Source organism: Micropterus dolomieu, linkage group LG03, assembly GCF_021292245.1.
Source record: "Micropterus dolomieu isolate WLL.071019.BEF.003 ecotype Adirondacks linkage group LG03, ASM2129224v1, whole genome shotgun sequence".
In the NCBI taxonomy this organism is placed as follows: domain Eukaryota; kingdom Metazoa; phylum Chordata; class Actinopteri; order Centrarchiformes; family Centrarchidae; genus Micropterus; species Micropterus dolomieu.
The window spans coordinates 20,531,656-20,548,303 of NC_060152.1; the positions used below are offsets into that span (position 1 = coordinate 20,531,656).

At 39.6% G+C, this 16,648-nt stretch overlaps 1 protein-coding gene and 1 long non-coding RNA gene across 2 annotated transcripts in view; one reads left to right on the top strand and one right to left on the bottom strand.

Annotated features, from left to right (window-relative positions):
- The window catches only part of col14a1a (collagen, type XIV, alpha 1a), a 152,170-nt gene that overhangs the window by 101,704 nt on the left and 33,818 nt on the right, over positions 1-16,648 (top strand). The window contains exons 35-39 of the mRNA XM_046044596.1: positions 822-899; positions 1,849-1,935; positions 7,614-7,667; positions 10,257-10,352; positions 10,900-10,953. Coding sequence (XP_045900552.1) covers positions 822-899; positions 1,849-1,935; positions 7,614-7,667; positions 10,257-10,352; positions 10,900-10,953 — 369 coding nt within the window. The remainder of the gene's footprint in view (positions 1-821; positions 900-1,848; positions 1,936-7,613; positions 7,668-10,256; positions 10,353-10,899; positions 10,954-16,648) is intronic.
- The window catches only part of LOC123967956, a 5,522-nt gene continuing 3,220 nt past the window's right edge, over positions 14,347-16,648 (bottom strand). Inside the window, exons 2-3 of the long non-coding RNA XR_006824379.1 lie at positions 15,540-15,637; positions 14,347-14,514 (exon numbers count right to left, since the gene is read on the bottom strand). This is a non-coding gene — a long non-coding RNA (uncharacterized LOC123967956). The remainder of the gene's footprint in view (positions 14,515-15,539; positions 15,638-16,648) is intronic.

The following is a 16,648-nucleotide window of genomic DNA, read 5'->3' on the forward strand; positions in this document are numbered from 1 at the left end:
TTGACAGAAATGCGGTGACACTGGCTGTTTTTAATCTTGGAGGTTGCTCACCTATAGTTTACACTATGTAAACCTAACCAAACCAGGTACATGTTTCCATGTAGAAGACTTTTCTTTAAATAAAGTAATGAAGATTATAACTGTTTAACTGAAACAGTAGCAGAGAGAAGAACACTAGCTGAATCTCATCCAAGTCTGCAACCATGTGTTCTTCTCTGTATGTATTTAACTTGCTGGAGAAAAGAGTATCACACTCCATCCATCCATCCATCGTCAACCGCTTATCCTGCGTATAGGGTCGCGGAGGAAAGGCGGGGTACACCCTGGACAGGTCACCAGTCCATTGCACGGCAGAAGAAACTGCCCTTCAAGTGAAATAAACAGTATATGTCAGAGGGCTGTTTCGTCAGTCATGATGATACGTTTTTTAAATGAATCAGACACAAGCATGTGACCTAATTTATGGCCCTCTATAGTTTAAGACCAGTGGAGCCTCCACAACATTCATTATGTTTGTTGAAGCTGTCTGCCAGACTTCATGTATCTATCTACCAGCACTTTTCTGCAGGTCATTAGAGCTTGTTAGCAGCCAAACTGTCTCTGTTCTTATTTCTTATCGACACAGAAACACCACAAAACCACATCATTGCAAAATGCCATGGTTAAAATTCCACTTGTAATGTTGCCCCTGTTTTATGTCTGCATTTTGAAATGTGTTAACTGATAATATTGTGACTGCGGTATTAATTAAATTGGTTTGTATGTACATGTAAGCGTGCTCACGCATATGTGTGTGTGTGTATATGTGTGTGTGTTTACAGTTCCAGCTCCAGATGTTTGACATCATCTGCAGTACATCCTGGGCCAGCAGAGATAAGTGTTGTGAGCTTCCAGCATTGGTAAGAAACTAACACATGCATATACTCTCTGACACACACACACACACACACATACACATGCTGACACACTTTGATACATCACTCTATGAATATTACAAAGATAATTAGAGTGATAATTGTGGTTAAGATCAAAACTGAGTTTTGATGAAACCAGAACGATGAAACCAGAATTAAAGCCAAGTTACTTGGAATTTGTATGATGGGCTATTAGCACGGGCAAAGAAATGCCACTGGTAATGGTGCCTGTGGCCTGGTGGGTAATTTCATTTATGTGATAGAAATGCACCTAATGAGCACGTTGAGAATAGCCAATCTTTTTTGCACACATACAAGTCAAGTGTCCTTTATATATGAGCTCCCATGCATAAAACATACCCACCCAACAAACAGATGCACTGAGTTACCAGTTAATGAGGAACAACTCTGTAATACTAATATTATTAGTAAACTAATACTAATAGTGTAGTAGTAAAGTTTTAATTCAACTTTGTAGTAATCATTAGGCTGTAGTTAGTGGTGGTATTGGATTGCATTACTGTATTGAAATGTTTTCTTATATTTTGTCCACCCCACATACACGAGGGGCACAGTGTATCAAAATCACCTCTGGTTTAATACAATCCCATGAACAAACAATAAGATGAACTGCTCAGTACAAGCAAGTGCAGCTTCTTAAAGATAAGATAAAGATATAATAGTTTATCAGTAGCCAAGGAGACCAAGCAAACACTGACCTTTTGTACCACAAGTTTTATACCTGAAGCTGCCCAGGCTGCTGGGAGTCAAAGACCTGATCCAGAGACCTGCGACAAGTTGGCAAATGATGAGCATGTTTTACCATTGTTATCTTGTTTGCTGGCAAGCTCCAGGTGTATGTAGGTAAAGTTTTAAATGATGCCTTGCCTGAATACAGACCAAGTGCACTCAAAGTTTTTATGTGTGTTTACAGAGAGTTGAGGAGCAGTGCCCCCCCATGCCTCATGCCTGTACCTGCTCCCAGGACAGCAAAGGACCTCCAGGACCTTCTGGGCCCCCTGTAAGAGCTCACTAATTCTTCTTTCATTCTGTCATTTATTCTTTAATTAATAACTTATTCAGACTGGTGTGCTCAATCCAATACAAAGACCATCTTCTTCAGTGTATTTCTGCCCTTTTTACGTCTCTCTTTCCACAGACCTGTGTGGAACTCTTTATAGATGTCTAACCTCCCCCCCTCCCCTCCCCATCTTTAAAAAGTAGTTGTGGAATTTACAATTCAAAATTTTAGGAAAGTAATGCATATGATCCAGCTCGGTTCAACTGTTAAATTCTTCCCTCAAGGTGCAATTTGAGATACTCTGGTATCCGGTTCACTGCTCTACATACATAAACACACACACACAAAAAAAAATTATTCACACACATAAATACAATCCAAAATATAATTGTGTAATTTTAAAAGAAGTTAAAAGATACAAATGTCATTGGCAGTGTCCACCACTACAGAGACATTTTAGTAAAAAAGCGAATGCATTTATCAGTCAATAAACAATTAATTTATTAAGTTATATACAATAGTTTGTTTTTTTTTTATGAAACTGTGTGAAATGTAGAATAATAATAATAAAATGTTGAGTGTTTTCATTGGGGTGGCACTTTGTTAGAGAGAGAAGCTTGTGAAGAAGCTGTATTCCTCTCACGCAGTAGCTGGTGAAGCCTGATAGAGGCTGAGAGATGAGAGCAAGTAAATGAGCTCATTTACAGCCTTTTTGTCTGTATTGTCTCTTCTTTATCTCTTTTTTTTCTCTCACTATGCATTTTCCATGCCTTTCTCTCTTCTTTTCCCTCCATGTCTATATCTCTTTCCTTTTCTCTCATTTTCTCTCCCCTCCTAAGTTTTTTCTCTTTGTCTCCACCCTTGAGTGTTGAGGGCATGAGGTGGGTGTGGATCAACACTGGTATAGTTTGAGAAAGCAGTTATGTGGCAATTCCATTTATCACAGTCGATTACAATCCTCCCCAATTTTCATCCCTGTCCCAGAAGCCAGATCCACTTATGCATCTATAGGGTTATGTTCACAGGCCACAGGCCACAGCCCTCCTTTCTAGTGTAGTATCCAATACTTATGTATTTGACTCATAACAGTTCAAAATAGCACTGTAGCAGCAGGACAGAGGGTCAGTGACCTTCTATGGGGAGAGCAGTGATTGGTGGTTATGTAGGGACTGAACCCTTCTATAGGATTTGACCTCTAACCCCTTGTTTTGTTATTTCAGTACTGTACCCTTCTATGGGTTTGACCTTTTATTTTGCAGACTCAAACCCCTTTATGGTACCTAACAGATACCTAAACATATCCTATATAAGCTATGTTTGATGTACAGAGAGACAGCGTGGCCATCGGGCTGGGTCACTCTCCAAGCTGCTGCAGAGCTTGTAATTGATGCTGAACTCCTTGATTTAATAAACTTTTATGATCAAGAACAGTGTCAAGCGGGTTTCCTATCAGCACATCATCGCAGCATTATTGTTCGGACACCACACTAGTTTTCTACATTTGTTTTTGTTTCTGTCTCTCTTTAACATTTCAACATTTTGTTCTTATACCAGAAACATAAAGTACTCACGAATGTCAGCTAAACCATGAAATATGTGCTACCAAAATTTCACTTCCTTGTAATAGGTTGCTAGTTGATCCAAGAATTGTGTTTAAACTACAGCTACTTGAGCTTAATTTGAAGACATGAAATTTGGTCTTGTGCTCTAACCTTTTCTCACTAACTCTCTATACTGTGTATTCACTTCTGTCGCCTCCATCTCTTTTCTCCTTTTCTCTCTTTCATGCCCAGCCAGAGATCAATAGCAGCACTGCATAGCTTTCAACCCTTCATTGTCTTTCTGTTTCTTCTTTTCTCTGTTTTCTCTTCTACTTCCATTTCATCCACACGCCTGAGGCTCTTCTTTTTTTTTTTTTTCACTTAATGCCTCTCTGTGGCTGTGTCTGTCTCTCTGTCTGTGTCTGTTTGCCGGCATTGAACGGGTTTCTTAAATCACATTTGAACTGCAGCAAATGGGTGTAGATGAATGTTTTAATGGCGAAATCATAGCCACTTTTGGGCTAAAACTGCACGCTATAATCAGTGAGGTTTTGAGGAGGGGAAAAAGCTTTGTCATTCCCCCTTGTTAACACTTAATATAACGGTTGTTAGCACAATAAATGTATTGTATCCCCTGTGGAAGACAAGCTTCCTACAGACAGGAAAATTTTCAAAATCCTAACAGACTGTGAAAACAGAGACTTTCACTGCAAACAGTGGATGTGTACAGAATTTGTTGTGCTGCTGAGTCTTTGCTTACTCTGATAAACCAAGGAGTGTGAATAAAGATAAACAAATACCTAGATCTATGGGTAGTGCAGTATCTAAACACTCAGAAAACTGCTAAGAAAAGACAACCAGAAGGCAAATGAGCTGTAGAGCAAAGACTTATTAAAAAGCATTAAGAAACTATAGTAGTTGCAAGCTGATCATATTGAACATTCCTGTTAAAGGCTTGGTATCAAACAGAATATATATACTCTTGTCATTACTATGCTTTACTAGGCTTCCCACACCTGGAACAAACTCCAAGAATATCTTATATGTCCAAATCGTCGAAACTTTAAAAATTTTTTGTAACACTGATTTGTTTAGACATCCGTGCAACCTTAATTGTCCTATCTTTTATTGTTTTCATTCAGTTTCTCTGTTTACCCTGCTAATTTTATTCCCTTATCTTTAAATTTTTTTAAAGAGGTGGTATTATGCTTTTTGGCTTTTCCCCTCACCTTTATTGAGTTATATACCTTTTTGTGCATGTAATAGGTTTGCAAAGTGAAAAAGCCCAAAGTCCAGCCCAAAGGGAGTTCCCGTCTCTGACAGAAAACACTGCTCTGAACTGCCTGAAAACAGCTCATTTGTAGTCCAGCCTTTTCTTCTGCTTTGCTGTGACGTCAAACAAAATGCGTGTCATAACGCTCACCAAGTGGCTAGTCCGACATGCCCTCAAAAACACACACCTCCTCTCCCTTCCAAACACTAGCTACCGTCCAGGTAGTCGATGGACATAAAATTGTTACTGCTGATTACTTTTGATTGGCTAGTAGTCCTTAACTAGGTACTGCGCATGTGCAACTTCCAGCAAAGATCATTTAGAGACAAGATGTATCACTCCATAGCTATAACGAAGCCTTCAACACAGGGTGAAAAGAGGAGCTGCAGCAATGGATAGTATGAAAAAAAATATTGTGTTTTTTGAACCTGTAAATGAGCACAATACCACCTCTTTAAATAACTTATATTGCTCCCTTACTTTTTTAATCATTTTAATTATTTCCATTATATTATTTTATCACATAACCTCTCTATGTTTATGTAAAGCACTTTGGTCTCTTAGCTCTATACATAAAGTTGCCTTGCCTTGCCTTGTCCATAATATACCTACACAGACAAGACATTAATTACTGCAGATGTCTGCTCCACACTTACAAGCATCATCCAAAACACTGTTGGGCCTTTCTTCCTGAGATTAATTTCTGTGTTTGTGTTCACTGTCAGACGTATGTCTTTTCCTGTCTCGCGCAGCAGCAGGCCTCTCCAGTTTTGTAAATCTTTGAGTTATGTTTGAAATAATATTGATTGCACCAACGGAATTGCAATATGTGCTGCCTGATTTGGCCCAGACTCAGCTCAATACAGAACATCAGTCAGCAATCAATCTGATATTAAGGAAAACAAGACATGCGCTGCCTGCCATCTCTGTTTGTTAAAATTTAACTTGGCACATGCTGTTTGAGATCCAAGTGTTGTTTAAAAAATGACAATTTGCCTTTGGCTTCAAATTGCTCAGTCAAATGATAATAGCCGTGTACCTTTTTCACCATTAAAGGCCCATGAAAAATCCAAACATAATTATATATATTGCTGCTGCTGGAAGCTAATTTCAGTTTCTCTGCAGGTTTGCCAACATCCAACAAGTCATTGGCTCACATTGTTTGCAAAACTCCATTAAAAACAACTTGCTGGGACAAATTGTTGAATTGAATATAATCAATCATTTTAAATTATACTTGTATTTTTTCCTAACATGAATTTACAATAGCACAATCATTGCTTTTGAACCAAAACTATTGTAGTTAATTTCTTCACCTAAAGTTGCACAAGGAGAATTTAATTCTAGTTCTCACCTACCGTACTACATGTAGTTGAGAGAGTTATTGGTTGCTGTAGTCCTTCCTCCTCTCCATACTGGCCGTTAAGCGATCCTTTCCCAGCAACACTCCACTGTTGATGGATGCTGATGGGAGATACAATTCACAGTCCTCCTACTGTGCAAAAATGCATTTTAGTTCAGCTGAAGAGGCTTCACCATTCTGTGCAGGTTTATTGTTGTTTATTGCTGGCTTTGTGAGCCGGCAGCAAGCCTTCCTTTATAAGTAATCCTCCACAGCAAGGAAACGCAGTCCAGGAAAACAGGAAGAGGGGATTTTGTACTGAAAAGCACTGGAAGATATTTGAAGACGGTACACCACTTTATTTGTATAACTCAGATTGCTAAAGCCTCATATTAGCATCTGTTGTACTTTAGAATACGTTTTCTCACAAAACGAGAACACAGTTATTGTTCCTTACCTGTGGCTCAGGAAGTACAGTGGGTTGTCCATTGATCATAGGATTGGCAAATCATTCCTCGTTGCCTCTTGTCCACAAATCAAAGTGTCATTGTGAGTGAGTGAATGAGCGTCAAAAACCTTTTAAAGCGCTATGTAAATGTAGCCATTTACCTTTTACTGTGAAACAGTATCAAGTCATGGCCTGTACAGACAGGAGGAGTCATTGCAGGGACCAATAACTATTTCAACTGACACATGGGCATGTAAGTTTTATATTAAGAAAAATCACATCCTTCAACCGTATGCAGTGGTAGCGAAAGTGGAAATAGGCCTCACAAACATCATGTTTAGCTCCTTAATACATTTTTGTTAGTAATAAATACAGATAAATGTTCTGTTTAAAGAGACATACATCAGTCAGTGCAGCAGATTCTCTCTGCAAGCAGTTTAAATTGATCTTGTGGGAGCTTATGACTGAGTGGTAAAGCAAACTGACGAACTTGACACTGGTGGGTTTCAACTTTTCCTTGGTAGAATTTTGTACAAAGAAGCATATGATGGTTCCATTAGGACTGACTCGCTGCTTTTACCAAATCTGTGTGTTTCCTCTTAAATTCCTCCCTCTTTTTGCAGCCACCCATCCTGTCCCCTTTGGCTAAATACTATAGGAACTAACCACCTCCTCGTTCCCAGGGGAGACCTATTTAAGCAAACACAGGAAGAGGATGTATTCCAAATGGGCCAATGATTAGCAGATGTGTGTAGTTTGTCCCTGGATAAACCTCGGGGCTAGAGGGGTCAGCCCGAGGTTTTCACCTCCAGACTCATGCTGTTGCTTACAGATGCAGCGTAATAAAGCGCAGAGCTCAGAGAGGCAGCTAAAGCACAGATCAGCGTTGGCCGCTGTCCATCAAATTCATAATCCATTCATATTAAAGACCTGTGTAGTTCCACTTTTCTTTAGATTAGACAACTGTTATAACTGTATTTTTGCGGTGTGTTTCTTAGCCATCACTCTCTTTCTAGGCGCACAATCTGCAAACACTGTGTTGTCTTTACAGTGTCTGTTTGGCCTGTGTTTCAGGGCGGACCAGGCATAAGGGGAGCCAGAGGAGACAGAGGAGAGCCAGGAGTGACGGTTAGTAAAATGCACTTCATTTAAGAGACCTGTTAGATTTCAGTCTCAAATATTATCTATTTTGCATCTTTCATGTGTTTGAGTCACATGTTCCCAGTTGGGGAAGAAAAACCACCACAGGAGTTAACAGTAATGGGGCGGTCGGACTGGACTTTGCCAGGCAATATTTTTATTGTGTGGTGAAAAAGCAGCCGGGACAAGAAATCTCATAGACATGGTTGGGAGCACAACTCTGGGAGCTGGCATAATTTTCATGATTTTATTGATGAATAAAATGAACCTTTACCAATCAATATTTCTTGGCTTAGAGTTCAATTCCACCCAGCTCTCAAACTGGCCTATAGATTTCACATTTCAAAGTTCAATCAGGCTGAACTCTGCGTGAGGCGGGGTCGGTTTGCGACAGGAAGTGAATAGGCCTCGCCCCATCCCTCTGTGAGCTCACAAGGCTAGGCAAGTTGTTTGTCAGATGTTTCACTCATAATCTGAACATGCAGGTCCACACCTCGACCTCCAGGGACTTCACAGCCCCCGTTCTAATTAGAAGATGAAAAGAAAAAAGTGAGTGGTATGAAGCAATGTCCACGGCTCACAAACAAAGAGCCTTTTCAACAGCAGCCCACTCCATCCTCCGGAACGGATGTGAAGCACTCTTGGGCTGAAATAAGTGGTCGTTTTGGAAAAGCATAAATCAGACTTGCCCTCAATGTTGAGGCAGGCTCTTGTCACCCCGGCGACTATCCTGTCTTCAATAGCCGCTGGTCCAACAAATCCTGTCTCGTTCTATTAGTGAGAGATTTACTGTTGAGTTTGCATCTGCTATGGTTTTGATATGGCAATCTGTTCCAAACTGTTACAAACCATCCAGCTGTGGCAGTCAGTACAAGGCCTGATGCTGCTGGAAATTTTACAATACCAATACCCAGTTCCCACAATTGTAATTTAATCTTGGACATAGATATGTTCTGCACCCTTTCTTTTTTGAAAGAAGCAGCAGGTGTTCGGCCACTTCTGCTCAGACACGCAGGGCTGTCAATCAAGAAAGTACGACTCTTTATCTCAACCACATGAGTTTGTTGAGTGACAATCTATCAAGTACAGTACATGAAATTGCCCACCCAGAATTTAGCACATCTTGCTAAAAATTCCCAAGAACAAAACACAGACATGATCAAACTCATGCAAGGCCTTTACAGTACAGACTATGTATGTTATGTTTGATGGGTGTAATTGTGTAAAAGTTTTTGAGGAGATGCCTTTCTGTCCTGCTGGGAAACACATTCTGTCTAGTAGATACATGACTAGTTACATTAAAGGCAAAGTGCGCAGTTATTAATATATACCTTTAAGTAATTTGATTTTCAGTCATCTGTAAATTGATTCAGCTCTTCAACTGGTAGTTGGTGATATTTATCATTTAGTTAAACATGACAGAACCCCCCCCACTCTATTCATGTATATCTGATCCAAAGTTTCTTTTGATTGTTTGCATGAATAAGAACACATGAAGCCAGTAACTGTATGGTTTAAGAGTAAAACAATACAGCCAGAGTGAAGATTACTTTGGCTACCGCTGCTGCTGAGCCGACAAGCTACAAGTGCTGCAAATCAGTGGCGGTTTGCAGGAATTCCTCGACTCCCACTGCAGGAACGCTGTCTGCAGCTCGTACACATGGATTAAATAAACTACCACACCGGCAAACCCTGATTTTAGATGGATGGACTAGTGTCTAAATCTATTTCCTATTGTAGGACACCCCCAGTCTTCGAGGAAATGGGCACACATCCATTAGCTCAGCAGATATAAGCACAACATTGTCATAAAATAGACAATTAAACTAAAATGGTATAGCTAAGCCATGAAATTGCCATGTACTTCTGGTAAGTTAAGATTGATTTTTTTAGCTTTCTGAAAAGTACTGCTTTGGTTCCACATTGCTGTTACTGAAGAACAGAAGGATTAAGAATTTGTACTATGATTAAAGTGCATTTCATGAATATGTGAATGTGTCTTAAAGGTTCAGTGTTTAACATTTAGGAGGATCTATTCACAGAAATGCAATATAATATACATAACTATGTTTTCATTGGTGTTTAAAGACCTTACATAATGAACCGTTATGTTTTTATTACCTTAGAATGAGCCATTTCTATCTACACCGCGGGTCCACTTACATGGAAGTTGCCATGTTGTGCTGCCATGTTTCTACAGTAGCCCAAACGGACAAACTGCTCTATGGACGTTTTTTTTTTTTTTTGTCACTACATTGAATATGTACGAAGAAGAAGTAGCAGTAGTAGTAGTCTGGTCGTCTGGTTTGTTAGAAGAAAGAAAAGACATGAAATTTGGACAAGTAGGGGAGCACACATATTATTTAGCACAAGAGCCGACAGAGCGTGTCAGCCACCGCTTCTCCTACTCAATTGCAAAGAGAGGGGTGAGCAGATGCTGAGCCGTTGGTTGCAATTTGCAACCCTCACCACTAGATGCCACTAAAACCTACACACTGAACCTTTAAAGGATTTCTGTTGCTTAAAAGTTTGCTAAAAAATGTAATTAATATGACATCCAGTGTGTTGTTTTCACAGGGACCTCAAGGGCCAGTGGGAGAGATTGGCCCTCCTGGACCCTCAGGACCGCCTGGTCCTCAGGGACCCAGTGGTCTCTCAATTCAGGGACCCCCGGTAAGACTTTGCTTCTGTGTGTTTGTGTGCGCATATTGAAAGGGCAGTTTAATGTCAAATTCTCAGGAGTGCAACACCACATCTTTCCTCAATTACTTTTATAATTTCAACATTGAAATAGTGTACGTTTCCTCTCAGAACAAACAACTGTGGCTCTAATGTTTAGATGGAATGTGTTTGTGATAAAATGTCAAAAGAAAAACATTTTTAGAAATAAAACTGGCACAAAAAGGACAAATTCTGTTATTCCCAAACATCACTGCTACATTGAATTATGATGGAAACCAAGTCACAAAAAGTGTGCTGTTTGCCAGTTCATTCCCACCTGTCTCCAGTAAGGTCACAAAATGTGTGCAATTAGAAACAGACTTAGTATTGAGCTGTCAACCACCTGCCAATATAAACTGACAAATGTTGACGAATGCCTCAAATAGACTTCCAGACATGCTAAAGCTGTTCTGGGGACTTGTGGTGGCCCAGCATCTTATTAAGATAACTGATGTTGGTTTTTCCAGTCCTGCTGAGATGTAATGACATTGTTTTACAGGGTCCTGCTGGGGAGAAGGGAGAGAGAGGAGAGATCGGTCCAGCAGGACACATGGTAAGACAAATTCTCTCCAAGAAATTGACATAATAGTAAGACAAAGAGGTGAAGTGTGTGGTGGGACATGTTGATATAATTTCCAACATCACAAAGTTGAACCTAGAGGTGCAACTATATTCCAATCTGCCTGACATGCAGTGGTTTCTCCCTCTTGAATAAATAAGCTTTGTAGTATTGGGCTATAACAAACCCAACTCTCTCTCTCTCTCTCTCTCTCTCTCTGTGAATGTGAATGTGTGTGTTTATAAATTGTTCTCCTCAGTGTGTATGTGCGGAGAATACAAATGAGTCCTACATCCATTATCACTCAGATGCCATGGCCCTGCAGTCTCACAGAAATGAGATTTGTTGCCCTGCAAAAGCATTTTCCTGGAACGTCAGTCAATTTTTCATTATTTTTCTTTTGTTTAAACATTTTACTCTATTCTCAAATGCCTGACATTACACCATCCATGTGCACACACACATATATATATATATTTTAATGTGGACTTATTTTTGAGGTGGACAAACAAATTCAAGTGTTGAAATGTAAAAAAAAAAAAAAAAAAAAAGACTTATTATTCTGGCCATATGGCAAACTGCTCCAGCTAACCAGGCTTCTGACACTGAAATTTGTTGACTTGTTTATAAATATTGTAATAATATGTCACATCATGACAAAGCAATAAATAAGGTTTTAAAATTTTTAGTCGGTCGACAGAAAGCAAATAATGAGACCAAACCCAAAGAAATTATAATCAAAGAACCGTTAATACGGTAAAATTATAAACAAAAATACAGTATCTTATAAACAAAAAACCTAAATATGTACTTTCATGTTTCTGTACATTTTTCTGTTCGATTTTAACTAATAGTTTATGAAAATAAACGTCACTGTCCATACATGGGATTAAATGTTTCTCTGTTTGCCCAATAAATGTCAATATTTATATTAAAATCAATAGAATAAATTAATGTACAATTTATGTAATACACTTAAATATGTAATGGATGTTGCTTAACCAAACTAAATAACATGAATTCCTAAAGCTGAGATTGATAGTTTGATGATTATAGATACTCAATTAAGCTAGTTACATTAACTTTAGCAGGAGCTTAGCTGGTGTGTGTGTGTGGGGTGGGGGTGGGGGAGTCTCTTTTCTTTGTCACAATTAGATTTAGCTACTGCCTCTTGGGAAATAAACTGAGGTATAGATTTATCTCAATCAAAACTGCATAACATGCAGCTAAAATACTGCTCAATATAATGTCTGTGTAATGTATTAATATCTATTACAGCTTGAGAGGTCAGGAGAGTTAAAGGGAAGAAATGAGGGGGGTGTGGAGATAAAGAGTTCAAGTAGCACTGTGCGTGTATGTGGAGTGTTTTGTTGCTGACACAAACGTGCACGTGGATACAGAGCGGTCTAATGGAATCATTGAGATGTGAATAATCATTGCCTACGTCTCCATTATTGTGCAGTGAACCAATCAGAGGTAAAACTGAATTAATTAAATGGTGTTCTACTGGGAGCCCTGGACATTCACAAGGACAGAGTCAATGTTCTTGTAACAGTTTTTTTTTTTTTTTTTTACTTATTCTGTTGGAACTTATGTAGGAATACGTTGCAGTAAAACTATCTTTCTTGACACATTGCAGTGCTTGTAAAACACACTTGTAACTGTTACTTTCAAGGCCTGGTACGCCCTCACTTTGAATTGCCTTGTTGTTGAAATGTGCTATACAAATAAACTTGCCTTGCCTTGCCTTGCCTTGCCTCACAGCTGTTAATTATTCTGCTTAGTTAGACTACTGAAACCAGTATCCTTAGTGTGGTAACAATACTAATAGAGTACTTCATTTGGTACCTGTAAATGTCTTGTATGGACATGTGAGGTTATCTATTTTTTTATTTTTTTTATTTTTGAAACATTTGTTGAAAGTAAACAACGGTAAATTATTTTGTTAACTTTTGATCAATAAAATTGAAAGCTCTCTTTTTTCCCCCCTTTTTTGGTGGGTCGCAAACCTCCTCTAAAAACGACAGTAACAAGAATAAAACGAGTGTTTAAACAAGTCACTAAACTACACTAAAGACTCACAAACAGAGGAAAAAAGTATCAAATGAAGAACTGGTTTGACTGGAGACGTTTCATTACTACTCGGTACTGGGCTGTTTCGGACGATACCTTAAAGGTATCGAGTAGCGATACCCATCCCTAATAGCTACCGACTTCCAAACTTCTTGTGGCCTTCAGATTAGCCCAAGAACAGTTCGTAGAGAGCTTCATGGAATGGGTTTCTATGGCCCATCAGCTGCATCCAAGCCTTACATCACCAAGTGCAATGCAAAGTGTCGGATGCAGTGGAGACGTGTTCTCTGGAGTGAACAATCACGCTTCTCTGTCTGGCAATCCGATGGATGAGTCTGTGTTTGGCGGTTGCCAAGATAACAGTACTTGCCTGACTTGTACCAAGTGTAAAGTTTGGTGGAGGGGGGATGATGGTGTGGGGTTGTTGTTTAGGGGTTCCAGTGAAAGGGAACTGTTCATGCTTCAGCATACCAAGACATTTTGGACAAATTAATACTCCCAACTTTGTGGAAAAGTTTGATGAGTTTGATGTGGAGAACTTGACTGGCCTGCACAGTCCTGACCCCAACCTGATAGAACACTTTTGGCATGAACTTTTGTCAAGATAGTGTGTTAGAGAACAGACTAATAGGGGATAAATGACAAATCTGTCAAGATTTTAAAATAACTCTTAAGAGAGGGGAAAACACAGAGGGAAACACTAGAGATAGGGCCGGGACCCTTGACAGACAACGAAGACAAATGATACTAAACAAAGGGAAGACACAGTATTAAATATACCATAGGGAGGTGATTAACAATACACAGATGAAACCAATTGGGGAGGAGCAAACGAAAGAACAGGAAGTAAAGTGAATACAGACACAAGAGGAAAGGTGTGCAAAATAAAACAGGAAATACAAAACTCAGAACCATGACATTATCACCAAATTTGTTTTTTTTTAGAGTTTAAAAAACACAAAAACAGACATTTTGCTCTTGTTTCCATGGAGCTTAATACATTCTCGTAGACAGACGTTTGTTTTCTGAATTTGCTTTAAGTGATTTCCCCAAATAGTTTGAAAGTGGAGAATGTGGGAGCCAACATCCATAAAAACCTCTTTCAGCTCCATCTCCGCTCCAGCTCATTGAGTTAAAGTAGATCCTGAAGCAGCACTACCCACCTGTTGTAGATATAACACAGGTCTGTCCTACAAATACTTTTCCATCAAGTTTATGAACTGGAAAAAGAACACAAATACAACCTTTCCTTTATAGTGTCCTGGCCGGGATGTTTTTCCTTGAGAAACAAGGAAAAAAAGTGAGCAGAAACTCTTTTACACAGACAGTTTTTATTTAGGTGCATCAGCTGGTGTTGTGCATCGCTGTGTTGTCTGAGGACCAGAACAGATTAAATAACACGGTGGACTCCATTATGGCTCTGAGCCCAGATTCACTAGAGAATGTCACAGAGGTGCTAACCGATCTGTCTTCATGTTTTACCTGTAATAGATTTTTAGAAAAGAAAACATATAATTTATATAATATGCACTAATATGTAAATATTGTTTGTCAATGTTCATGTCATCGGTTAGCACCTAAACTCACTCATTGTTTAGAAAGTCCTGATCTTTTGTTCTTTTACTGCCTCCTGGGATAAGATACTACAACAATGATCGGTGTAGGTATAAGAAATTTCTGAGGACGAGTCAATAAACTAATTTTATAGCCAGATTTAGCTGCAGTAAAGCTCTCCATTTGGACCTGACAGTGCAAAGTTTTGATTTTGAGAGACAGTTCCCATAGCCAGCATTATGGAACACTATTATTTTTTTCCACACCAGAGCACAACTTGTTACAGTTACTGCTCCCATCTGCAGATCACAGATCATGTCAAACTGATGCATTGATCTGCCTTCATAACACGCTGTAGTATGACGGGATGGTCACTTTCTAATGACTTCCTTTAATAACCCTCTACTTTCATTCTGTACTTCAAGATGGTGGTCACCCTCTGCAGAGTGTCTTTATTAATCTTTAAGAGTAGATTTAGTGGCTGGGTAGTAATGTTGATTAATTGCCACTGAAAAATGTGTTTTTCTGACGTTAATGTCCCCTAAAATGTCAAACGCTTGACTTTACTGACTTATATCTGTGAAAAGTTTGACACTAGAGAGGTGTTTTCATGTTCCTTTACTGATTCAAACGTACCTCAGACAATCTAGATTTGGTGTGAAACAAATTCAAAAGCCAATCGCTGTCTAGAAACTGCCACCAGCAAAGAAACCTGAAACCTCCAGCACAGAGCAGACATGCCAGTACAGACAGTGAGAGTTTGTTATGATGTAGTGAAGGTTTTGACAGCAAACGTGCAATTTGTGGATGTAAACCGGACCCTGTAGCTTCCTTGCTTATCTACTACATAATAACAATGTGCCACTGTGACCACTCTGTAACATTGCAGCAGATATTATCACAACCACTAAATACAACACATAACATAAATTGAAGATGCTAACTACACTTACCATTCTGATAGTCCGTGTGATCTGCGTCTGACTGAGGCTCAAACATATAGGTTATGGCTGAATCTTCTCTCCTCTAAGGCTAGCCATCTCGATCCGCACTGCTTTTTCATCGGTCAAGAAGAAGAAGACATAAGTATGTTATGTCTGTTGTTATTTTAGTTATTTAGATAAACACACAGGTCTGATATTAACACAAACAGGACCTATTTACACGCAACAACACATGGAGAGAGGTCAGCCCTGAGCGGTTAGGGATTCTGAACCCACGCCTCAAGAGGAGACTGCAACCTGAACGTGGCGCCTTAGACCGCTCAGCCATCTTGACTTCCTACATTAATCTTGCACAAGCGGCGGTGCTGGGCAGGCATTCATAGAGCCAGAATTTCTCAATGAGGGAGAAGGAGTAAATGTGCTTCCAGACCCTTTTCAGAGTTTTGTTTCACTTTTTATGTGTTGACAACCATGTTAGAAAGTCTTTTTGTGTCAACGTGGTCTTAATTATAAGACAACATTTTACATTGATGACGATAATGGTAAATGGACTGCAATTATATAGCACTTTTCTAGTCTATCGAGCACTCAAAGTGCTTTAAAACACATGCAAACTTTCACCACCCATTCACACACATGCATACACTGATAAGAGAGGCTGCCATGCAAGGTGCCAAGGTTCAGTGTCTTGTTTAAAGACAATTTGTTGTCATGCTGATGCTGATAATCATGTGCCTTATGATTATAGCCTCTTCTTTGGGGATTTTTATATGCACTCTTCTGTCGCCTGGCTCGTTAAATGACTCGTGAATCAGTTCCTTTTGTTGAGAGTTTTGTGAGTTGATGAGACCGTCTCGGGTTACGTATGTAACCCTTGTTCCCCGAGAAGGGGAACGAGACACTGCGTCGGTGACGACACTATGGGAACGCCCCTGGGCGTGGCAGGGCTGAACTATGAATGAAACTACTCTAATCCTATTGGTGTTACTAGAACGGTAGTGTGTGACGGCGTAACCGGAGGGGGTATATAAGCACGCCGGCACATAGGACACATTAGCCCTTTCTATGAAGCAAGGCACTCCAGGCGGGGTGAGGTGTGGCGGACCGACGCAGTGTCT